Source organism: Vigna radiata, chromosome 10, assembly GCF_000741045.1.
Source record: "Vigna radiata var. radiata cultivar VC1973A chromosome 10, Vradiata_ver6, whole genome shotgun sequence".
Taxonomy (NCBI): Eukaryota; Viridiplantae; Streptophyta; class Magnoliopsida; order Fabales; family Fabaceae; genus Vigna; species Vigna radiata.
In genome coordinates, this window is record NC_028360.1 from 10,587,854 (window position 1) to 10,612,847 (window position 24,994).

General features: G+C 30.8%; 3 protein-coding genes across 5 annotated transcripts; 1 reads left to right on the plus strand and 2 right to left on the minus strand.

The window, feature by feature from the left end:
• Positions 1 to 817: 817 nt before the first annotated feature.
• Positions 818 to 6,507, minus strand: LOC106775069 (transmembrane protein 56-B). 3 transcript variants are annotated; one of them, XM_014662107.2, is made up of 9 exons: positions 6,299 to 6,507; positions 5,581 to 5,828; positions 4,257 to 4,345; positions 4,030 to 4,168; positions 3,276 to 3,350; positions 3,065 to 3,186; positions 2,881 to 2,956; positions 1,236 to 1,295; positions 818 to 1,133 (listed from the first exon to the last, which is right to left on the minus strand). In XM_014662107.2, the coding sequence occupies exons 2-9, from the start codon at positions 5,701 to 5,703 to the stop codon at positions 996 to 998; spliced, it is 822 nt and encodes a 273-aa protein (XP_014517593.1). In that variant the 5' UTR covers positions 5,704 to 5,828; positions 6,299 to 6,507; the 3' UTR covers positions 818 to 995. The 3 variants fall into 3 exon arrangements, with proteins under 3 accessions (XP_014517593.1, XP_014517592.1, XP_022642739.1); XM_014662106.2 differs by having other exon boundaries at positions 5,581 to 5,729; positions 6,299 to 6,505; XM_022787018.1 differs by lacking the exon at positions 6,299 to 6,507 and adding an exon at positions 5,901 to 6,094 and having other exon boundaries at positions 5,581 to 5,729.
• A 3,113-nt stretch (positions 6,508 to 9,620) lies between these two features.
• LOC106774806 (aspartyl protease family protein 2) lies at positions 9,621 to 11,580 on the minus strand. Its single transcript, XM_014661840.2, has one exon. The coding sequence runs from the start codon at positions 11,411 to 11,413 to the stop codon at positions 9,800 to 9,802; it is 1,614 nt and encodes a 537-aa protein (XP_014517326.2). The 5' UTR covers positions 11,414 to 11,580; the 3' UTR covers positions 9,621 to 9,799.
• Positions 11,581 to 15,980: 4,400 nt separating this feature from the next.
• On the plus strand, positions 15,981 to 24,118 carry LOC106775621 (variable charge X-linked protein 1-like). The gene is made up of 7 exons (XM_014662766.2): positions 15,981 to 16,131; positions 16,226 to 16,267; positions 16,361 to 16,393; positions 19,293 to 19,322; positions 23,528 to 23,777; positions 23,858 to 23,905; positions 24,002 to 24,118. The coding sequence occupies exons 1-7, from the start codon at positions 16,110 to 16,112 to the stop codon at positions 24,024 to 24,026; spliced, it is 450 nt and encodes a 149-aa protein (XP_014518252.1). The 5' UTR covers positions 15,981 to 16,109; the 3' UTR covers positions 24,027 to 24,118.
• The last annotated feature ends 876 nt before the right edge of the window (positions 24,119 to 24,994 follow it).

Sequence of the window (24,994 nt, forward strand, 5' to 3'; positions counted from 1 at the left end):
GATATATTTTTATTCATATGTTAAAGTTCATGCTTTTGTTAGATCAAAAGGAGTTTTTTTTCTTCCGAAAGCTAAATATATAATTATAATTAGTTATTAAAATAATTATTTTAAACACTCCGGACATAGAGTGGTTTCTTCTTTATCAACTAAAGTGAAATTATTAACAAATAAAGAATTTGGTAGTGGTCGGAAAGCAAATCCACAACCAAAGATTTCTAAATAAAAAAATTATCCAAAAAATGTTGAGATGTTGGATTTCATTTTAGTGCTTCTTTTTGTTCATATTCTTTCTATCCATCTTTTAAATCCGTTACAGATTGACACTCACTCTGTTTGGACTGTTTCAAACATTAATAGATTCTTGAAACTGTATCAGACATTCAATTTAGTCATAAAATTTAAATAAATAAAAAATAAATGTGTGAAACAGAAATTATCTATAAAAACATCTTATTTATTTACATTCAAGGACATATTGGAGAAAAAATATGCAATTTAAAAAGACCGAAAAGATCATTGGGCCTTCAAACTTAACCTAGTGTCTTTCTTCCTGCACCCCCATGGTTTCTTGCTGCAACTTCACGGGGGCGTCTAAAAGACAAAAGTACCCTTAATATATATAATCTTTGTTTCTATATATTGAGCCTCTCAAACTTTCTCCACTCAGAAGATATTACACTACATTTCAGTAGACGTCCTTCCAGTCCTCAGCAATAATCTAACAATCTAACTATACAATTAAAAAATATTCTAGAATTACATAATCTAAAAAAATGACTTTTTGATAATGCAATCTAACAAAACAATTTTCAAATTATGTAACTTTTGCTTTCTTTACTGATTCAGAATACATGTATGTAATCACAACAATATATTCAATTTCTAAAAGGCAAATATACAGCATATACCGTACTGAATCTTTTTAGAATGATAAGAGGAAAAAAAAGTTAATCACAACTGTACTAAATGAATTCAATGGCCATTTAGTAGGCTCACTTGCTATGCTTTGCTTTTGAAAGAGTTTTAACCAAACCCTTGGCAATCTTCCAGAACCAAAACAAATTCATAATCGTCAACACAGGAGGCACTACAACCAAGGTATAAAACCCCAATGGGAATATCTCATTGACCTGAAATTAGGGAGAAAAAAGTTGGATTTTATTTCCTAAATCATAATCAAAAGGGAAATTGTGAAATTATGTTTTATGAGGAATCACAGAGAAAACGCTTGCCTCATCAAAATGGGTCCACATGTGGACAAAAAAGAATATGAATAGGAAAATCCTTGCAATCTGCAGCACAAAAGATATAAAAAGGGTTAATGCAAGACAGTATCTGTATTTCCAACCACCAAGTAAATTTGTTCCAGACTTCCTCATTACAATCATTAGAATGAGGGTCAGATCACAGCAAAATTTGAACTCTTTGCTTACATATATAACAGCTTGTTTCTGTTTGGGATCAAACAGTATAACAGAAGTGAACAAAATTTTACTTTGAGAAATCAGAGCATTGAAATGTGTTAGCACAGGACATCATGCAAATGGAGGTAGCAAAATAAAACAAAAAGACTCTTAGCAGATCAGCGAAGGCGCATAAATTGCAACCACCACTATCACCACTACTCTTACTTGCATCTCTACAACCACCATCTACGAATGCCACAAGCGTTGAGCTATTGTCACAGCCCTTATTACAATCATCATCAACACTCACTGTCACAATCTCGCCATAAAACCACCATTGTTGTTATGGCTGCAATTAATGTTGTTATTACCATCGTCGTGTTCACCACTGCCTCTACCTTCATGGCATCACTATCGTTACTCCCAACACTACTACAACTGTCATTATTTCCATTGCTGGCACACCCCCGCCCAACTATAGCCACTATCACATTGGTTATCATAATTGCGAGTAAACTCATTGAAGTTTACAAGTCCACATGTACAATGTGGGTTAAGTCATTGGTAAACTCATTTTTTGCAGATTTAGAGTAGACACCAGAACTCAAGCCAAACTCATGCTAACTACCTAGTTTACTTTGCTGGTTATAAAATTAACCCAAAAAAACACCCTTTTGGTGTTTTTTTCAGTGTTTAGAACCCAACGACTCTAGCTGAATTTTACATCTTGATCCAAAAACGAAGGACCTTCCTATCCTAGGGATGGAAGGCAGAAGCCTTAGTGCCCCCTCTAGTCAAGGAGTTAAGGTTGCAATGAGTAGTTAAGATGTTTGCTTTTCTCTCATGCCTTTTTTTGTTCATGGTTTCTCATTCTGGTGCCCAAGGAATATAGGAATCACACCAATCCATCCTGAACTTGGTGGTTAAATGCTAATGTGGTGACGACAGTATTTGTTAATCCTCATTCCATTTTGTGTATCAATCTAAATACGAAGGCCTCCAAAGTCCAGCTTTGCTTCTTCTCTCCCAATCACAAATCACACTTTTCCCTCAAAGTAACAGTCGCAAATTTCTTTCAATCTCACTAATGAAATGATTTGTATCTATTCTAAAACAACTTGGTGGAGCATTGAAGCTTTTGTTCCAATGAAGGCTCTATTTCGGTTAAAGGATATGTCCGTTCTGTGATTGGGTAAATGGTTGATGTCATATTGGAAGTTATTCTTTTCCCCATTTGTCATTTGGTTCCAATATGTGGAAAGCTCCTTTGCACTCTCTGTTGTTGGCTGGTTCATTCACGTAATACATTGCAACCCATATTTAAACACCATAACCTACCTAATTTAATTTTTTAGAAGCCTCTTAAAGCTCAAAGAAAAAATTAGAAAAAAAGCACAAGAAACATAAGCAATTCCTTCGGGTACTACTACAGTGGAATTCAAATTGAGACCAAAAGTATATTATACAGTACCAACCACCCGAAGAACAATGCAGCGCCATTCCATACGTAAAGCTTGGAGCTCTTAAGACCAGCAACGTCCAAGTGCCTGTACATGCACAGTTAATGTAACAAGTCAATATTGACTCACGTTCATTAGATGACAGAATTAGAGTCGTTCATTAGATGACAGAATTAGAGTCTGAACAACAATTACCATCTTAGATTTACAAAAGGAGTTGTACTCTCAGAGAAAAGAACCATAAGGATGTAGATCTGTCCTTGACCACTCAGCAAAGATTGAATAATTGAAAACATGGACAGACCGTGGTGTAAAACCTAAATACGAATGAGTTTAGTTTACCACCTTCTAAACAGAAAACCTAGAGACCGAGTTCAATGTGCAAAAAACAGCATTCATTACTTACGTATTCCACACCACCTAAAGCTGGAAAATGCCAAAGAATCATTGCCAGATCTGCTAGAAAATAACCTATAGAAATCTGTAAAAAAGAGAGGAAAAGTATAGAAAACAAAATCACAAATAAGCCAACAGCACAATCATTACTTTACAAGGCAAAACAATAATATTAACAAGAATAAGAGACACAAAAACATATCAAAAAAGAAGAAACAGAAAGATTAAGAAAAAAGTGACATGGCACTAAGCTTAAGAATGCACCAGCAGCATGTGCATCAGATCAATATGGAACTAAAGGGTCGTTTGACATTTCTAACCCTGGGTCCCAACAAGTAATATTTACAGTGCACAACTTGACGGGTACACCAAGCATGCAGGAAACTTTTCTCTTCCAATGAGCAAAACATACAATGATTTATCCCTCTTACATTTATTATAAAAGCTACACAATTTAGAACTGAATGCTCCACAAGAAAAGACAGGTTCATTCTAAAAGCACTGCAACTTTAACAAATCTAGGCTTCAGCATTCAGTACTTGGTGCCTAAAGAAGATTAACAGTAGAACTACATGAATATTAAATAATAAACTGAAAATACTACAATAACAATTAATAGCATTCCCCTTTTCAGTCTGTATATTTTATCCGTACCCTCACATGCATCATGATCATTTTATTAGAAATTAGAACGAAAAAGAATTTAAAATCAACATCTGATAAATCAAACAAGTTAAATTTTGCTAATATTGTCTTCAACATACCCCCAGTACCGAATTTGAGAAAGTAGATGATCTATTAATAACAAGTTCTTCTTGTGAATCCTTTTTGAAGATGTCTGATAACACCAGAAAGTAAAATGACGCAAATGATACAAACAGAGCATGAACAGTTGAGAATCCCCTGCATGGGCAAAATGTCCAAAAGTTAACATAAAAATTCAATCATGAACGAAATAAATTAAAACAATTTTTTATACAGTTCATTTTACCGGTTATTCCATTCAATTTTCTCTGCTCTATTCAATTTGCCATATCCCGCAAACAACAGGGAACTCAAATTAGCTGTCAATCTATAAACCTTCAAGAAGGACATGAGGAAAGGATCAATTGTTAAACATAATAATCTCCAAGACTATAAACTTTTTAGTACCCATTCATCTAAACTGACCATATATATGTTTCCCAAGAGCAACTAGAAAAGGTAATGAAATAACACTATATGAATGTATAAAAATCTAAAAAAGTTAAATACACTCTCAAATAACCAAAAGTGTTAAGAATGAGGGATGTGGAGCTAAAAAAAATAGCTAGAGTTCATTTCTACCTAAGCAAAAATATAGTGAACCAGAAATTACTTTCAAAGACATTTTCAGATTGTTATTAACTGAAAATCCAATTGGATTTGATAGCCATGAAGCAATAAACTCACTCAACATAATTTCAATATATATACTGAAAAGCAAAATCATGCAGATGTAGCGAATAGCATTAAACTCTTATCTTAAATATAATCTTCAATTGCTATGTTGACAATTGACAACAATTTATGCATTAAATATTTTGCTAACTAGTAAAGCATCCAATTTTCCTCTGGAATTGTTGTTAAAGGAATGAGGTCACCATCTATGAAAAACTATATAGAGAGTGATATGCAGTAAATAATTAGTGAACCACATTTATTGAAATGAAGAAGTCAGCAGAGCACCTAAAAAGAAATCTTTCTATCTTAACAAGAATGAGACAGTTGCAGTCTCAGTCCAAGGATATCCCAAAATTACCCACTTGACCCGGTATCTACAAAGTCTTTACCAATTACTTAACCATAAAGAACGCACAAGAACACAAGCTCCTCCTATTCAATTGAAATACATGTTTTGCTTCTTCACCACAGACCACATAAAAATAGGCTATTCAATAAATAACATCATCTTTAAGATGTCTACTCAAATTGTATCCTAAACCTATAGTATTAGTATCAAAAGACTAATAGCGATTCCTACTCCATGAATGTCATATCCCATAACTGATCTTGCTTTTGGATAATATCATGCATGATTGTCAAATACCATTTTCCTCATATATATTTCTGCATTGAATCTCCATCTCATTTCAATTTAAGTAAAAAGCATATCCCTAATTCCTCCCCACCCCTTCCCTCCTTTTTTTCTTCTTTTCCTTGTGATCCTCGTAAAATGATATTCCATTCTGCTCCTCTATCAAGACTTCAAAATCCTAATTTGGTCCATAGAGACAAAAGAGGAATTTGCAACATAAAAGACACTGAGAAATTGATGAAAAGCTCATTTTACTTACAACAACACAGAAGAAGACACCAGTGAAGACAGACCCCAGCCATTGAATTTCTTTGGTTGGGGTAGCAACGTCATAGGAGGAAACCGAACCAACCAGGGAACCAAAATAGAAAGTAAATCCCATCCAATCAACTTGTTGAAAGTGCTAAACTGCATCAAACACATAATGCATGAGTGCCCCCACAACAGCAAAGGAATCCCATTGGAAACAAACAATAGAGGAGGGTGGAATCCCCACTCAACAAAAAACTGCAGCAAAAAAAAAGAAAAAAAAAAATTCCCGTGAGTCATGGAAAAGGAAATCTTGTCTACAATAGTTGCCTGTTATTTCATTTGCACCCACTTCACGTGACTTTTAGCACAAGTTGATCAATCAAACCATGATGACCATAGGAAATGGCAATTAAGAAAACCTCTTGGCAAACACAAACCAGACAGGTAACAGGACAAAGGGAAAAAGTCATTTTATTACATCATTTTCATTTTAATATTAATTGATGTAAAAAGAATAAAGATGATGATCACACACAAAATAAAAATCATACCAAGAAGAGAGTAGATAAAGAAACAAGAAACACAAGAAGGATCGAGAATAAATTTTCTTAAGGAAAAAGAAAATGAAATAAACCGAAAGAGAATAATTAGGTGACCCGTTAGGAGCAAGTAGAGTCATTGAAATGAAGCTTGAAACTTTAGCAGAGAGAGAAAAAGATTGAGACCTTAGCTGAAATGGTATACTGATCGAGACCAAGAATTGCGGAAAGAGGAAGAGCCTATTCGGCCATCTCAACGGAACATCAAATTCTTCCTTATGCTCAGTCAAAACAATATGACTACTTGTTTCTCTGTCAACAGAGTAATAATAATTAAAATCTACCAAAAACAATTATACTCATTTATGATTCTGGCCCAATTACAAGTTGCTTCACGTAAATATTGTTAGGGTGACAATATTTTTTTACGGGAAAATAGGAGTGAAATTAAACAAAATAAAAAATTGAAAATAGGAGAGAAACTGAGTATACAAAATTTATTTTGAGTTTCTGTGAATGAAAACTCAAACAAGAAAATCAACAACTATTCAAGAGTATCATATTCTTTAAAACTAGTTACCAAAAAAAATGACATCAATGACAAAATTAGAAAAATTACTACTAATAAGAATAACTACAACATTAATCTTGGAAAATTTTAAGAAGTTTATTCAACAAAGTATGCACAACTTTTTGTATTTGTCTAACAGTTTCGTAATTATTTAAAAATGTAAAGTGTTTTTACAACTACACGTATCCATTAACTCTCCTTTTCATAGTTGATGTCATGTTTTTAAGTAATAATTTACTGAAAAGCCTAAAATCTGAGTTTTAGATGCTCCCAATCACCTAAACCAAACCTCAATATTGTACTTAGAAGTTCACATACATATATAAGCCTTGGCAAGGGAAATTGCAGCATCTATGCATGTGGCTATGACCATAAAATATTGTTAGCTTAAAGTGTAAGCAAAAAGGGATTCCCTACATGAATAAAATAGAGCGTTGACCAAAGAGAAAATATATATGATAAACTAAAGAAGAAGATTGAGAAGATGTGATGAAGAAGAAGAAGAGATGAGAATGATCTTCATCATCACATTGAGTTAGAATAATGGTGTGTGATAGGAAACAAGTTTCCTGAGGATTGTTGATTTGGAGCATGGCTGTCTGTGTCTGTGGTTAAACCAGAATACTGAAAGGGAAACTAACCTATATTAATAGTTTCAATCCTAACCACACTTTCTTTGATGGCTAATTCAGAATAGCTTTCTATTAACACTAATTATTCGGATCACTCTCTCCACAAACACACAAAATACTACTACTTCTCTCGCCCACCTATTCTTCTTATTTATCTCACTTTTCATTTCCCATTAAATTTTCATTTTTATCTATTTATTTCTTAATCTAATGATTACAACTATGTATTTATTAGTAAATTAAGAAAAAATAGCAGAAAATAAAAGAAATTCGCTTAATTACACAAGAAACAAAAATTATAAAGGTATTTTAATTATATCAATAATAAGACAATTTTTCGGAAAAATTGTCTTAAATTTAATTAAGAGATTAACACTTCTCAAATCAAATATATACATCCTCACACTGTCAAACTTGTCCAACAACTATAATACAATAAAATGAGTAGTACAAGACATTGAAGAAGAAAAAGGAAGGAAAATAAAAGGAAAAAAAAATATAGAAAATGAGAAAGAAGAATAAATTACATATTTATTAACAAATTTTATCGATTAAAAAAATCTGTCAATAATTATATCGATAATCACATATAAATATTTTCAACAAATATTTATCTAAATATATATTTTTTATTCAATTTTTTTTTATCAGTGGTAAATCATCAATGATTTTAATTTATTCACAAATTTTGACCAGAGATTATAATTTTTTACTAAAAATAAAAAAAAAAGATATCAATAATTTTTAATTTATAAAATATGTTTAATTTAGACAATATAATAATTATTATTTTTTTCTAAATTTAAATATTATTTAATATTTTTTTTATGGTTAAAAATTAAAAAGAGAGAGTAGCTTTTTATGGTTAAAAACTTGCAATTTATTATGTGTCTATTAAAGATGGTTTTTTTTTTTTCTTTCAAACAAATTAATTATATTAGAAATTATTTTCACGAAATTTAAAAAATAAGAATGACTATGGTTATGATTGATTATTTTGAAGTATATATAGCTGGGAAATTTAAAGTTATTCTTCAACGTGATTCATATCTTTATAATTGGCCTTGGCATCAGCAAAAGGTGAGTGAGTGCATGCAGTATAAAATCTATATTCGTGTGGATTGAATTTGACTATCATAAGATATTGTTAGCTTAGTTTCACAGCAATGCAGTGGGAACATTGCCTATTCAGCAGGCTTTTTCATCTCTATATAATATAGTGTTGCCTTAGCCCTATGCCTGTGTATCATCATCAAGGAAAAAAAAAAGATTGAAAAGATATACTATATATCATTATGATGAAGAAGGAATACACAATATATTAACTACTAGTTTGTAGCAAAGTTTCCCAGTGTTCTTGTTGATTAGGTTCCAGGTTTGGTCTCAATTTCCAGCAACAACAACAACAAATGGAAATCAAGTGTCTTACATATATTGAAAAAGTTGAGTTTAGAGCATATGTGATGGAAAAAGTTACTGTTACTGATATTGTACAACATAAGGGTGTTTTGGATAGTGATAACAGCTACAGTGCAGGAAGCTTAAGCATTTCGGAGCCTTCACGATCATCATCATCGTTATCATGCAACCAAAATAAAGGTACATACGACTCATTTAAAAACGGTGTCAATGGGAAACAAAACTTTTCTCGTGCAAGCCTTAATAGTTTCAACCCCAGCCAAAATTTCTCTCATGCCACGTTTCAAAGTGTGGCACATTCAGAAAGTCTGCGTTCATCTACAAGAATTGGCACTAGCTATTCAGATTACTCCATGCAAAATCATTTCTCTCTTGCAAGGTCCGCAAATTCAGACAATACTGACTTTTCTACTGGCCCATCCATTGTTGTTGCTCCCATTATTCATCATCATCATTATTATTATCGTTAATGCTTCAAAGGATGTTATATATATAACTTTATAGAATTCTCTTTTTGTGAAGAAGAATAAACACCTTCTGTATATATAATTTTCATTTATCTGTTTTCTTTTCTTTGTTTAATATATTAATTTACCCTTTTTGCATTATTATCCAACAACATATTTTCAAAGAAAACGTGTGACTTAAAGAATGAACACTGAGTAGAGTGCTGAGTAGCTATCATAATTAGTTCCAAAAGTTAAGAAATCTCCATGTAGAAAATTCACAATCCCGTGTGTTGACCTTGAAACCATTAGAAGAGTCCAATAAAGAAACTGTACAGAAGTTATGCCGACAATGATAGAACAGTATTTTTCTGTATAGCTTCGTTCTTTGGATTAATTTCTTGGTTGGAGCCTTCAAAATCATAATGGTTGTTAAAATACTAATGTAGAATTTGAAATATATATAACATTTTCACGTGCTACACAATCGTTATACCTAGCTACCATTTGACTTGTTCTCATACTATATAATATTGTTCACACACCTAACCATCGTAGATGGCAATCAAAACCCTTAAAACTACATTTCTATATATGAGCTAATAATATGATGCTGATGCTAAACCTCAGCGCACCTCCTTGGAGAATATCCCAGCCTAGACTTTTTCATATCATACAGAATTTGAAAATTCTGCTGTAGTAAGTTTCCAATAATTGTGAAATGAGAGTGATGTGGAGTTTCCAAAATTGCCAAGCAAATAACTTCATCCAGTTCATATTGGTAGAAATAGTTCTCTGCTGGGAAATTCCACACAGCCCCATCTGCAAAATGAATCCCAAAGTCAGGCAGCTCCACTTGCAGTGCTCCTGACACATTGTAACATGGAGCCATAATAAAATCATCTGCAGCAATCTGTTGCAGTTTAATGTTTTTCTCAAACGCTTCTTTGATGATACCATAAGCTGGGTCAGGGAAGAAAGTCAAGGTAGAGCCTGAATCAATAATTGTACCGCCATTAGCAGCACCTTCTGATAACCAATGCCAACTTTGTTCTGGAATATCAAGCCTTTCCCCACCAACCATGATGGACTTTATTTGAAGATAGTAAAATGTATCATCTGGAGTTTCTTCTCCTGCAAGGAATGAAGTGAAGTTCATATTCTGGTTATTCAATAGCTCCTTGTCTTCACCAAAGACCAATTTGCTGCTAGTACTTGAGTTGCTGAATAGGTCAGTGAGACAATAAGAAAAAGAGTGACCATAGATAGATTGAAGCTGTGAGAAAAAGGAAATAGGTCCTCTCCCAAGTCCCAACAACCCAGCAGCTCCATGAAAAAAGCCTTTATTCCAATGACCACAACCAAACATCACATCCACTGCCGGCTTAAACTTTTTCTTCCCATTAGGCCAGGTGAAGTTTACAGTAAATTTTTCTAACGCAAAATCTCCTGTTGTGTTTGAACCATCAGCATATTCATAGAAATAAGGACATGTTTGGTTTTCAACTTTGCAAGGCTGAAGAGGGTCCGGGGAAGAAACCAGTTGGCACAGGGGATCATAACAGCTTATGTTCCTGTAAGAGCTAGAGTTCTTGGGATTATAAAGGGGTCCGTTTTGTTCAAAACAATCATAACAAGGGTCACATTGAATCCAACTGAGGTCACTCCCAGTGTCAAGTATCAACCAGACATGCTTAGGAGGTGTTCCTACAAACATGTCTATGAAATACTCTCCTGTGCCAACAGAGGCCCCAGACTTTAAGGTTGCCATGATGCTACCTGAAAAATCATCTTTAGTAGATTCCAATGATGCTATAAAAGCATAAGAAAGGTTGTTCTGCTGCTGGATGGAGACACTTTCCTTTTTCTCTGTGACTTTTCTATGAAGAGTCTGAATCCTGACCAAATCCTTGGTTGCTAAGTTCAGTGCAAGTGTTTTAGGCTCGTTGCCATGATTCATTGGCCTTCGCCTTAGGCGTAAGATTGTCGACCTTCGGTGAGCATTGTCTGATATATCATCAACCCCATCTTCTTCCTTGTTCAATCTGGTTGGTTCTGAACTAGTAGCTTTCGTGTAAGATTCTACGTTGGTGAGAGTTGGATCATTGGTGTGATCATTTTGAGAATCAACTTCAGTGTATGTTTTGAAAGTGACATAGAAAACTGAAAAGAGGACCAAAATAAGGTAAACTTTCATTATCACAGTACTTCTTACACTCCTTTTTGATGGCATATACAAGAAAAGTTAACAAAACAAAATTGAAGAAAATCCAGAAAAAGAACAAACTAAGACAACAATTCACTAGAAGTTGCTAAAGCATAACCTATTTAAAGGTCTAAGGAAGAAAAACGTATGCCAAACAAACAAAATTAATGGGATCAATGAAGTTTTAGGCTTTTAGCTGAAGATAGCTCTGCTTAGGTGATTGGATTGCAGCGTGAGGGTTAATAGCAGGAGAAAGTGATAAGTACAAGGTTGAAACTTTAGGTAGTCTGAATTTGGGGATCATGTTGGCTACACTGAGTTGACAAGGACTTTGAAATCAAATTTTGTAGGTAACTTAAGAGAGGTGGTATATTATTAATTTTACCAAATTGAAAAATTGTACATTGAATTTCTGCCAAAGGATTTTCATTGAGAAAGTCTCAGATTACAAAAGTCCAAATTCAAACGTCCCATTTAAGATTCTGTAATCAGCATGTATAATTTATTACATAGAGATTGACTTCAGTTCCTTTTTATTGTTGTCACAAAAGCAAAACAGATACCTAATATTTGACTATTTAATGAGAAGAGCAAAGGTTTTCACACTGTTGGAAAGCCACTTCATTAGCTCAGATAAAGTAATAATGCAGATTCAAGTTGATAACGTGTGAAAATTTCTTGTGAGAAATGAGAGAGGCTTTGAAATTTGGATGAAACATGCAAGGAAGGTCCATCTTGAAATGATATATCCCATACTAAAATTCCATGTGTCATGGTAGGTTAAAATGTGACATAATGCAAGCCAAGTGGGGGGTTTTCATGTTGACATTTGAACCTTAACCCTTTCTTTCACCAGTTTTCTTCTTTTCTCATTTCTGAATTTGACACATAAAACAGACCAAAAAGTCTTCTGATACATATTAATGATAGTATCTTCCTTTGTTTATCCTTTGGATCCTTCTGACTTTGAAATTTGCATTAAAGACAATGGTTTTAGTTCATAATGGTAGCTATAACCTTTGAGGTTGGGATTGCTATTCTTGAAAAAAAAAAACCCAATTGTTTATTCAGTTCATGGAAACCATCAAACCAATATCCATTCAGGTTGGAATATGGTTATAATATATTGATTTGATCTGATTGGATATTTAAGTGAGAACTCTTCACTGTAATAAACATAGTTGACATTAAAATTTAATTAAAAAATTATGTACATTTATAATCATACTTTAAAATTTGACAGAATGATTTATATTTATTTTAAACTCTTTTATTTAAGAAAATTTTAAGCAAAATTTATTCAAGAAAATTAACAATTTTTTATTGAATACCTAACTTGACTTAAGTTGAGTTTATACCCACCATATCAGCTAATCAAATACTTATTTTAACTCCAAAATACGTAAAGGTCAAAGTAATTTTAAGGAGTGAGAACTTAAGAATTTCTTTTAGTCTCTTCATACATTTTGCTTGCACCTCCATGTGTGAGAAAAAGATTCAAATTATGTATAAGTTAGAAATATTTGGGATGATGCAATTCAAAATTGAAAAACTATTCTAATTATCTGATTCAAAATAAGTTTCTAGGTTAAAATTTAAATTACATAGGTTAAAAATTTTAAAAATATTTTTGAGATCTACAAGGTAGTTTCTTCTTATCCTCATATAAAGAAATTTTCTATTTTATTTTTTCGATTGTGAAATCCAAAAAAGACAAAATGAAAGATTCATTTACAGGAAGAAACTAATGGAAGAAACTGTTCTTCTACAAAAGGGCCAGCCCAAAAAAAGAGCGCCCGTATCGCATTCTTCGAAACTTCGGTGCCGTGAGAGTAATATTAAGGCTTAATACCTCCCTTAATCCTCGTATTTGTGTGAAAATTTCAGTTCGGTCTTCAAGTTTTGAACTGTCTCAATTGGGTCATATAATTTTTGTAAAAATGCACACATTTTACCCCAACCATTAACTGATCTCAAACGGCGTTAAGTTTAGCTAACGTGGTATGCTGACGTGTTGGCTTAATCCCTTTTTGGTCCTCGTATTTGTGTGAAAATCTCAGTTCGGTCCTCAAGTTTTGAACTGTCTCAATTGGGTCATAATTTTTGTAAAAATGCACACATTTTACCCCCCAATCGTTAACTGATCTCAAACGGTGTTAAGTTTAGCTGACGTGATAGACAGAGGACATGCTAACGTGTATTATTTAATTATATGAATTATTTTTTAAAATAAGCAGTGTTTAACGTGGCACAATGCCTATTATTTAGTTTATTTGAATTACATATTTTATTCATCTCTCTAAGAATCAGGGATTTTACACAGATTATCTCGTCGGCTCAAAAAATAAAGTCACCGGAAAACTCGCGTAACCAGTGCAATCAGTCTCACAGCCTTTTCTGCAAATGAACCAACTTGGTAACCTATAGGTTCATCACCAGCCTTTAAGCTATTTATTCCACTGATAGCAGAAGATAACTGTTGCACAGTGAGATCAGTTAGCGATTGAGGTAAAATGTGTGCATTTTTACAAAAATTATGACCCAATTGAGACAGTTCAAAACCTGAAGACCGAATTGAGATTTTCACATAAATATGAGGACCAAGAAGGGATTAAGCTAACACGTCAGCATACCACGTCAGCTAAACTTAACGCCGTTTGAGATCAGTTAATGGTTGAGGTAAAATGTGTGCATTTTTACAAAAAATATGACCCAATTGAGACATTTTAAAATTTGAGGATCAAACTGAATATTGGCATACAAATATGAGGAACAATGGAGGTATTAAACCTAATATTAAACTATAAAAGGCAATTTTCTATTATATAAAACAAAATTCATTTCTTCACATTCCTGCCTGAAAAAATGGGTGACACAACTAGCATCGTTTTCGCTTCAGGGTCTCCATCTCCGATTCCGATGGAAATGGAAAATTTATGATCTATTACTTAATTATTTTTACCAATTTCAAAATAATTAATTAAAACAAATAATACTTCATCAACGTTCTTCTAAGAAACTCATACTTGAATTTAGATACAAATTATATGAAATATTTAAAATAACTTTTATGAATTTGAAGCAAATATTAGTAATTAAAACTTAATAAAAGCTTCAAGAGAATTAGATAAACTTAGTAACCTTCATATTCAAAAAGATCAAAGAAATTTAAAATCAATTAATATGTGTACATGATCGAGTATGATAGGTCTATTCCATGATCGTTTAGTTGAGTTAGGTTGAATTCTTCAACATTCAGTTCTAGAAGATTGAGTCCTTTCGACTGAGTTCTTCAACATCGAGTTTCTTCTTATTGAAGTTTTCTATATTGAATTCAGACCGAGTTTTTTCCAGACATGGTTTTTTTAGTTGTCCGTTCTAGACTAATTGGTTATAACATGGCTGATAGCAATGATAATGATAAATTAATATTTAATGCAGATTTATCACTATTACTGTATATAAAGGTTTCACGTATGATATTAATTTAATATTCATTGATGACTAACTGAATATTTATTTATTAACTTTAAAAACGAAGTATCTTCTGTTGAAATTAAACAACGTTAAAAACTAAACAACTAATGACCTAGAACTCACTTAGTCTAGAACACAATCCATCCAATATGTAATAACTACAAGTTAAACCAAAATATTTCGAAACAATAGTTAAACGAATTTATTTTATTTTTTAGATTTTTGGTATTATTTATTTACTGTGTTTTTAAAATATACACTAGTTTTATATATTAAAACTAATGTATTTTATACAATATTAAAAGTTCAATAGAAAATCTGAACCCGTTCAAAACTGTTTATCAAACAACAAAAAATCTATATAGAATTATTAATTACAAGCATGTTAACAAACATGGTTCTTTTTTTACGATGTTACGTTGATGTCAATAGGTGGTTCATCTGGTTTCCCATACATAATTAATTGTATACATTAATTTCAGTTAATATATCGATGTTGTCTTTCACTACAAAAGTATCTAATTAAAAAAAATAATGTAGAACATAAATATATAATAGTAAAATAAACTGAAAAAAAAAAGTGAAGCATCATATTTTTTTCCAAAAGTGTTCTTAAATGTTCTGAAAATATACTTAGAATTTAAACTTTTCTTTATTCGAAGCTTTCTTTTTTATTCTCAAATCCATAACAACCATACATTTGTATTTTTTTTTTAAACGTCACTGTAATGACTAATAGCTAAGACACCAGTGTTACACGAAAGCCAAACAGAAGCTGATGACACCAAAATAAAAATAATTATTTAAGTTTAACATAGTTCTGACCCAGAAGAGTATTATTTTATTTATCCTAAATTATAGATTTTAATTAAGTTAAGAAAATGCAGGCAACAGTGTAAAAGGAAAATTGGTTTTTAAAGGGAATCAAGTTTGTTTGATAGAATTTGACTTACTATATGCAACAGATAAGGAGCAATACAGAAAGAATTGGTCAGTTTTTGGCTTATCTTCTAAGCAATGAAGTGACAACATTCCATATGCTGCATAGTTTGACAGTGTATGAAGTTACTGATTGATAAATCAGAGAGAAGAATAGTGGGTTGTGCATATATTCTTCACCACATCGTACATATGTTTATTCCATTGTTCAAGTATTTATTAGTAGCTTCGTTGCTTCCTATTTCCAGCCAAAGATAAGAAAAATAACACTGGTTTCTGGGTAAAAGCTATCTGCAGAAACAACAAGATGTTGAGTTTAAGGCAGCCAAGTAAATTTCCTTTATTCCTCTTTTTCTTTTCATTGTAAATTTCAATCCATTTTTCATTGTAACAAATATTCTTCTTCTTCTTTTCTGAACATAGGTTTTCCCTTCTCCAAGCCTGACGGCAAATTCTCTACTGAAGGTACTGCTGCTTCATGCTTCTCTAATGTATCATGAAGTTATATATACATGCATTGGTTGTTAATAATATGGTTTTTTTTTTTACTTATTGCAGAGAGTCGATTCGCCTATGCCAAACTAGAGAAAGGTACTAATCCTCCAACAACATATAAATGAGATTAGTCTCTTAGTTAGGTGATATTAATGATAAAATACAATATCCTTTAATTAATATTAAAGTCTAGTATAAGAGTCTAGTATAATCAGATGACTTTGTTGTCTAGATTCAAACTCAATGTTATTGAATATGATACTTATCCTTAACAATGATCATATTATTAAAATTCTCATTATCATAATATATTCATATTACCTCATCTCATAGGTTTGTGGTATTGAAGTCTAGATTCTATTCATTTTCACGCACACACTCACTCCAAGAATATTCTCATATCATCCATTCTCATTAAGTCATAAAAAGTCATTATAGAAAATTTGATATGACATTAATCAAGTTACAATACAATAAGATATTAATCATTCAACTCATTCTTTAACATCAAATACAAATAAACCTATAAGACTTTAGTTCCCAAGACAAATACATATGGTGTCAATATTCTTGTAAAGTCTTGTACCTGTCATAAAGTTGTAATACACTAGATTCAATATTAACAACAATATTTCCTCTTTTACTTTTAATTAGACAGTTGTATGTGGAGACCTAACTTTTACATTGAAATGAGAAAATTATTTCTTTTAAAATAAACCTCCAATTATAAATCTCATTAGCATATATTTAATAATACTTTGTAAAAATTACAATTTATTCTAATGATTCGTACACTAGTACCATAAAGGGCTTTTGACGTCTGTTATTTTAGGCTTTTAACGTCAGATCTTGATCCTACGTCTTTATGGGTGACGTTAATGGGATGTCAGACGATAAAGACGTCGGATTACACCAAAACAGACGTCTAAGGGCACTATAGACATTGGACATGGCATTAACCGACGTCTACTGAGTTTTCGTTGTGTTTTAGTGTAGTTTTGCTCGTGTCTTTGGGTAGCGTAGTATAACACCTTCTTCCTTTGCTAGTTTCCTCATAAGAAAAGCTTGCGTCTTTTAGATCTCTTATGGCATTTCAACCCAAAATCGAACCTCGGTCCTTGCCTAGTTCTATTCCAACCGCCAATGAAAAAGAATACGGTGACATGAGAACTAGGCAAGGATCCAGGTTCGGTTTTGGGTTGAAATGCCATAAGAGATCCAAAAGACACAAGTTTTACTTACGAGGAAACTAGCAAAGGGAGAAGGTGTTGCTACGTTACCCAAAGACATGAGAAAAATTACACCAAAACACAACGAAAACTCATTTTAATCGGTTCAAATGGAAGATGATCCATCAAAGACTAATTTAATCGGAGTAAAAGTAAGTTTAAACGGTTCAAAAGAGATAAAACGCACTTGGAAATGCAATGCCGCGGCGAGAAAATGCAAGGAGGATGACGATGAAGTGCGAGTAACCGCAGGTTCGCGATTTCTGATTTAACAAGAATCAAGACGTCGGTGCCCCCAGTGTCCGACGTCTATTCTGGACTAGACATCGGGGGCCTCACTAATATGACGTCCATTCGATTTAAAAATTAATATTCGATATGTATATAGACGTCGGATGTAAGGGGAGGCGATATCCAAAACAACTTTTCACCTACCCTGTCAGCCATATAGATGTTGGTCTTGGGGGGCCTGACGTCTATAATCGAATGTAGACGTCACGGTGGCGGGATTAGACGTCTATATGATAGAAAGAAATGAATTTTCACATACCTGTCAGGCCTATAGACGTCGGGGCCCGACCTAACCGACGTCTATATGTACAACTTATTTACGAAAATGCCACCAGTCAATAATTTACATTGGATATTTTGTGGTCTAACGTCTACGGAGTGACGTTAAAGGCCAATTCTACACTAGTAGTAAAGTTGTAATCACAATTTTAACTAAACAACTTAAGAATAAAAATTAGTTGGTACCTCAAAGTCATCTTTAATTTTTACAAAGTTCTTTTTGTTTATAATTTATCAATTTACTTATAAAAATATATTTAAATAAAAAACTTAAATATAATTATCATAGAGTTTAGACAAAAATCTCTTTATATTACACTTAAATCCTATCCCATTCAAATACCAATAACACTTAAAAAAAAAGAAACTTAAAGATTCCTATATCAACTCTCGTCTATTTACATTCATCTTAAAAGTAACAATAACTCTAAATGGGAGAAAAAAAAAATTAGAAATGTCTAAAAATCTCAAAAAGGTTAAGTTATAGCCAAAACAATATACTGACCAAGAACTAAATTAAAGAGAAAACGTTCTCTAATGATTAAACATGTGAAATCTTAAGATACCCACAAATTCAACTTCAAAAAAAGAAGTAAAAGAACTTAATACATGAAAAACTTATTTTAAAAAAAGTTCTGATTAGATTAGCTATGATTGATTTATATGTAGTCATTTCCTAAGTGATATAATATGCTCGAAAAAAACATGATAAACTTCAAAAACATAGAAAGTATAAAGATGGATAATACGAAAAATTAAGTTTTAAATATAACTTAAAATTTTAACATTTGTCTCATTGAAAAGTAAGGATTGTAAAATATAAAAACCTCTTATATCAAACACAACACACAATAAAAAAAATTGTGATATTAAAGTAATGAGATTTTTTAATAAATATAAAAATTATTTCACGGATAATCTTATAAAGATATATATAAGAATACGTTAAACATAAATAAAATAACATAAATATGTACATATTCAAAAAATTACCTAAAATATTTCCAAATTTTTTTTTATAGTATAACTGCCATCACATAAAACTGAATAAGAAAGAGAGAGCACGATATAAAGAAGTTTATTCTTTTAAAAAAATATTTTCGTATTATTTTGAACATATTGATGCGTGCTTTAATATCTTTTGCCTATATAACTTAATTGCAAAATCTTATGTCATGTCTTTTTACTGATTGTAGAGTGGTCCCAGCATATGAAATCGCTACCAGGTAATAATCTTGCATTTACCATTATAATATTATTCAAAGCATAATATATACATGTTTACTGTTATTTTAGAATAAAAATAATATTCTTAAATTTTTTTAGAAATTAGCTTAAACCAATCATAATTAAATACAAGATCTTTTGTTCATAAATCAATAGTAATCCTTGCAACATATCATTTTAACATTTTCACAACATATTCCTTACCTTTGTAAGTAACAACATGCTTTTTTCTGATTTTTCCAAAAATTTAGAAATTACACACATATTTCTAATTGTTATTTGTGGTTTATTTGATATATTAAAGTTAGTTCATTAGATATTTTCATATTTTTGGTACCAGTATAAAATCTAATAAAAATTTTCATATTTTGTTTACCAGTATTAGATATTTTAATTTATTTGATTTAGGCTATAAGTTAAATTAAAAATGTTCTTTCAATGTTATATACTTATACTCAACACTACCTTCATAACAAGATTGAATTATCATTCGAAGTACTACGGATGACAATGGATCAAAGTGGATAGAAGGTATATTTAGTAGTCACATATAATAATGTAAAAAAAAAAAAAATACTCGTATAAGGTACTTGAGAAAAAAAATGTTTTGTGAATTTCTAAAAATCTCAAGAAACCTTAAACTATAGAACCTAACAAAAACAATGTAATGACCAAACTAAATTAGTAAAGAGAAAACATTCTCAAACAATTGAACGTATGAAATCTTAAGATAACTACAAAAAATCTTCAGAAAAATAAAGTAAAATAGATTTAATAGATAAGAATTTAAAAAATATTTCTTATCAGATATGATTGATTTATATTTAGCCACATCTTAGGGGTAACATATGTTTTTAAAAACAAAATAATAGAAAAAAATTCAAAAACTCAGAGTATGTGGAATGAACCCTAACCAAAATATGATATTAATAAAATAATTAGTAGAGGGACACAATCAATATATATATATATATATATATATATATATATATATATATATATATATATATATCAACAATTTCTTTATACACAATATTTTTCTTCGTATTGTGTGTATTATTATTATTTGCATCATTATCTACTTACACATCTCATACGATCAAGTGGAAGAATACAAATCATAAAAAATAGAAAAAAAATGATAAGTTAACGAAAATTTAACAATTCATAATCTTAAACAACTCATTAGTAGCAACATAATTATACAATTCAACCACAATATAATATTTATTAAAACATATAACTATTGTGTATTTAAATTTCGAAATATATATGGATTATAGCATAATAACAACCTTAATTCCAATTAACCTATTTCACCATGATAGGGTTAGTTCCTATCAATCTTCTAGGTACATTATTTCATATTGATCATGTATACAAAGAGACTTCTTCAACCTAAACTCTATTTTCTATATGAGTTCATAAATTTAGTAGAGTTAGGATGACTCTAAACTGAGATCTCTATCCAATTACATATCCTAACAATATATAATGTGACCAATCCCCTTATAAATGACCATATTAATTCATACAACATATATATATATATATATATATATATATATATATATATATATATATATATATATATATATATATATATATAAAAGATGAATTAGCTTTAAACCCAATATTTTTATGGTATAAACAACTTTGGCTTTACCCTCAATCATACTGGTTAACAACCATTTTCCTTGAAACAATGATTTCTTGCCCAACCACAACATAGTTTGCCCATCAATTTTGAGATATGTTATTCTTTCAAACTCAAGCTCGCATAGTCAATTGTCCCCTTGTTCAATGACACACCTCTAGAGGTATACTCGTCTAATAAAGCCTTAGATTGCCCAACCACTTCTGAAGCTAAATTCCTTTAAATTCGCCTAACGAGCCCAAGCTTGCTCAACGATCAAGTCTCCCCACCTCTCTGAAATTAAAAGAAGAAAATGATTTCATCCAATAAGGGGTTCACCCGCTTATAGGGCTGGGCAAAAATAACTGATCTGTACTGTACTATGGTTAACTGTACTATATAATACTAAAAAAAACTGATCCACTTTTACTAAAAACTGAACTTATAACAGTTTCGGTTTAGTTAACTGTGAAAACTGTATCTACTGTTTCCTCTTCCCTAGTTCCCGTTCAACTGCTTCGTCTTATTAAGAAAACATTATTTAATAATAAAATATTAATAAAAGAAAAAGTTCACATAAAAAATTAATAATTAATTTTTTAAGACAATTTTTTTATCACAAATTTTTATATTTTTTTATCAAATATAAAAGAAATATAAATAAAATAGAAAAATAATAATATCAAATAAAAAAATTAATTAATTTGTAAGACACTTATGAATAAAATAAAATAAATATTAAAATAAATTTCAATTAAAAAGAACATGTGTTGTTATACTATTCAATTTAAAAACTAGTACAATTCAGTTTAAAATTAGTACAATTCAGTTTAAAATTAGTATAGCTAGTAGTTCAGTTCAGTTTATATTATAGTTTAGTATAATTTAGTATAGTTCAGTTCGTTTGATAAAACAAAAAACAGTTCAGTTCAGTTTATCTGAACTATTTTATAGTTTAGTTCAGTTTAGACGAATAGTTTAGTACAAATTTTAGTAGTACAATGCAGTTCAGTTCTGTTTGCCCACCTCTACCCGCTTAGTGACTAAGGCCACTAGAAGCTCGTTTCACCAAACTAACACAACGAGTCTTGTCTCATCCAACAAGTGTTACCATTAAAGCTCACCACATGTGGAAATTTTATCATTCATCCAGTGAAAGACTTGCTCACTCAATGAGTCTGCATGAAACTAAAAACTTATTATAGATGTATCAGATAAGCCATTTGGTCCCTCTAAGCACTCTTACACGTTTCTTAGTTAAAAAAATAACATGTACACAATTTTAAGTGTCTTATATGAACTAAATTGACCAACAAGATACATCTTAGATAAATCAACAACCATAATTCACATTATTGGCACAAGTTTAAATCAATCGAGGTTGACAAATTTCATTCACATTACAAATTTCAAATTTACTAGCTAGATCACAGATTAAAACAAATTCACCCTTCTCAACTTATTAGATTATACCAAAACATGCAGAATTATGCATAAAACATTATTAGTTTTTCTTACTTGGAATAGAAAATCCCAAAGGTTCATAAGGCTTTAGTTCCCACATGATGATCTAATTACACAAAAAAAATCCGAATTAAAAATTTGATCATATTCTTATGAACATAAATAAATAAAGATTCACTTTGAATTATTTTTTAGTACATGTATTGGATCTAAGGTCACATACAACTTAAAATGCTAAATTTACTTAAAAATAAACAAAAAGTGAATATACTTTATTTTTATCACTGATAACTTGAATGTGTAAAACTCTTCATAAATATCCTTCTTATAATATTTTATCTTCATACCTATGAAAGATGAAACTAAATATTTAGAGAGAAGACAGATAAAAGTTTTAAAAAAATTGTAAAGAAATAGTAATTTTTATAAAATAAAATTTGATTAATAAAAATTCGATTTATAATTTAACACTTTAAATAATAAAATAATTAAGTATAATCTTTTAAAAACTACTATTATTTTTTACTACTTTCTAGGTCCTAGGACGAGAACAATAAAAAATTAAGTTTAAAAGAAAGTTTTAAAAATAAATTATTAAATAGTTAAAACTTTAATTTAAATATAATTTAAAATTTTAATATTTATATCAATGAAAATTATGAATCAAGAAGAGTAAAAGCTAACTTTTATATCAAACACATACACACTAAAAAAATGTTATATTAAAGAATGGAATTTTTTTAATAGATATAAAAATTATTTTAATGAATAATCTTATAAATAAATATTCATATAAGTTAAATATCAAGGTAAATTATCGAGTATCATTAACAAGTTTTTTATCCAGTAAAAAAAACTTTTAAGACAAATAATTTATAATTTTTTTATAAAATATTTAACTTTTTAATATATTTATTTAATGTTAAATTTAAAATCAAACTTAAATTTAACTCATATGATCAAATTCATTAATTAAAGTATAATTTTGTAAATTATTAATCATTTAATTTAGAATTATTAAATACCAATTCAATATTATATTGATTATGATATTTGAACATGACTTTGCTAAGTCAACTAAGTATTCTGACGTGGAATGTTCAGATGATGAAGATGAAGAGTCTGAAGCTGAGGAATCTGAAGCCGAGGAATCTGAAGTGGAGGAATCTGAAGCTGAAGAATTTGAAGCTGAAGAATTTGAAGCTGAAGAAGAATCTGAAACTGAGGAATCTGAAGCCGATGAATCTGAGGTGGATGAGTCTGAAGTTGAGGAATCTGAAGTCGACGAATCTGAAGTTGAAGAATCTGAAGCTGAGGAATCTGATGCCGAGTATTCAGATGAAGAGCCACCAAGGTATGTTCATGTATGTGTTCATACCATAACTGTTGGTCATTTCTTCTTATATATTTCATCAACTTTTTATGTGAATGTAGGAACCTCACGGCTATCAATCAAAACATGCGTAATTTGTCTATGGCGAGGTAAAAACTATGTAAATTAAATATTTTAGTTTGACCACAAAGTGATGTAATTAATAATTAACAATTGATTCCACATTTCTTTGTTGTTACAAACAGACAGGACAAAGCAAACTACGTATGAATGAATATTCATGGTTATGGACTCGCCAAGAAGGAGAACTTCTCATAATGTTAACATAAACTATGGCAGTAGCTTAGAATAAAATGCAAACTCAAACTCATCCTTCTCTTAAATAATTTGAGTTTAATGTTGTCGTTAAATATCTATACATCGCCCATTTAACTTGGTTTGGATGGTGGTATAATTATTATTGTGTGCTTCTATCACTGTTATATTATCCTCCATAACTTTTGGGAGTATTCTAACTCTGCATGCACATGACTCAACAAATTTTATTTTCCTTTTATTTTGGTCCTTCAAATGAAATGCATAATTTTCAAAAGCTTTAAGAATTCTAGATTAAGTCGGTTAGAGTTTGAGATACAGATTTATTATAATAAGGCCCAATAACCTTAAAACAAAGGCCACTTCGTAAAGTCCTTTTAAGAGATAAAAATATCTCTTGAAAAGTCCTCTCCACGAAAGAGAGAAGGAGTGCGAGGTTCACTGGGAGCATCCAGTCATAGCTGTTGGAAGAAGAAGAAAAACATATCGGTGCAAAGGCTACAACAAAGGTAAGAAAAACTCAAACTTTCTTTATTTTTTAATGGAGTAGTATACTGCGTGTCACAACCAGACAGGGAAAAACCCTAACCTTTAAATAGGTTAGGGAAAAAGGGGAGTTGCGAAAAACCAACTAACCTAATCGATTATTATTACTAATTAATAATTCTAACAAAACTAACTGAAATAACAAACATCAATATCCTCCCCTTAAGTTGGATTGTGTATGTTCACCAATCCAAGCTTAGAAACGTTAGAAACGATAAACAACAAATATCAATAAGATCGGCTCTAACTATAGTTTTGATGCCATGTTAAGAAGTAGGCTTTAAGCCTAACTTAAACCTCCTAAATCCACTTTTTAACATAACTCCATAAAACAGACTTGTAAAATGAGGTTTGCATTCACTTATATGCTTTAAATT

What these genes read in the sequence shown, in the direction of transcription:
- LOC106775069 (XM_014662107.2), bottom strand. Translation starts at nt 5,703, where the DNA reads ATGGGATTTACTTTCTATTTTGGTTCCCTGGTTGGTTCGGTTTCCTCC. An exon ending in TCTCAAATTCGGTACTGGGG is followed by an intron (nt 3,351 to 4,029) that starts GTATGTTGAAGA and finishes TCTTTTTTACAG; the next exon opens with ATTTCTATAGGTTATTTTCT. An exon ending in CATTGTTCTTCGGGTGGTTG is followed by an intron (nt 1,296 to 2,880) that starts GTACTGTATAAT and finishes TTTGTGCTGCAG; the next exon opens with ATTGCAAGGATTTTCCTATT.
- LOC106774806 (XM_014661840.2), bottom strand. Translation starts at nt 11,413, where the DNA reads ATGCCATCAAAAAGGAGTGTAAGAAGTACTGTGATAATGAAAGTTTAC.
- LOC106775621 (XM_014662766.2), top strand. Translation starts at nt 16,110, where the DNA reads ATGTTGAGTTTAAGGCAGCCAA. An exon ending in CTATGCCAAACTAGAGAAAG is followed by an intron (nt 16,394 to 19,292) that starts GTACTAATCCTC and finishes TACTGATTGTAG; the next exon opens with AGTGGTCCCAGCATATGAAA. An exon ending in CGTAATTTGTCTATGGCGAG is followed by an intron (nt 23,906 to 24,001) that starts GTAAAAACTATG and finishes TGTTACAAACAG; the next exon opens with ACAGGACAAAGCAAACTACG.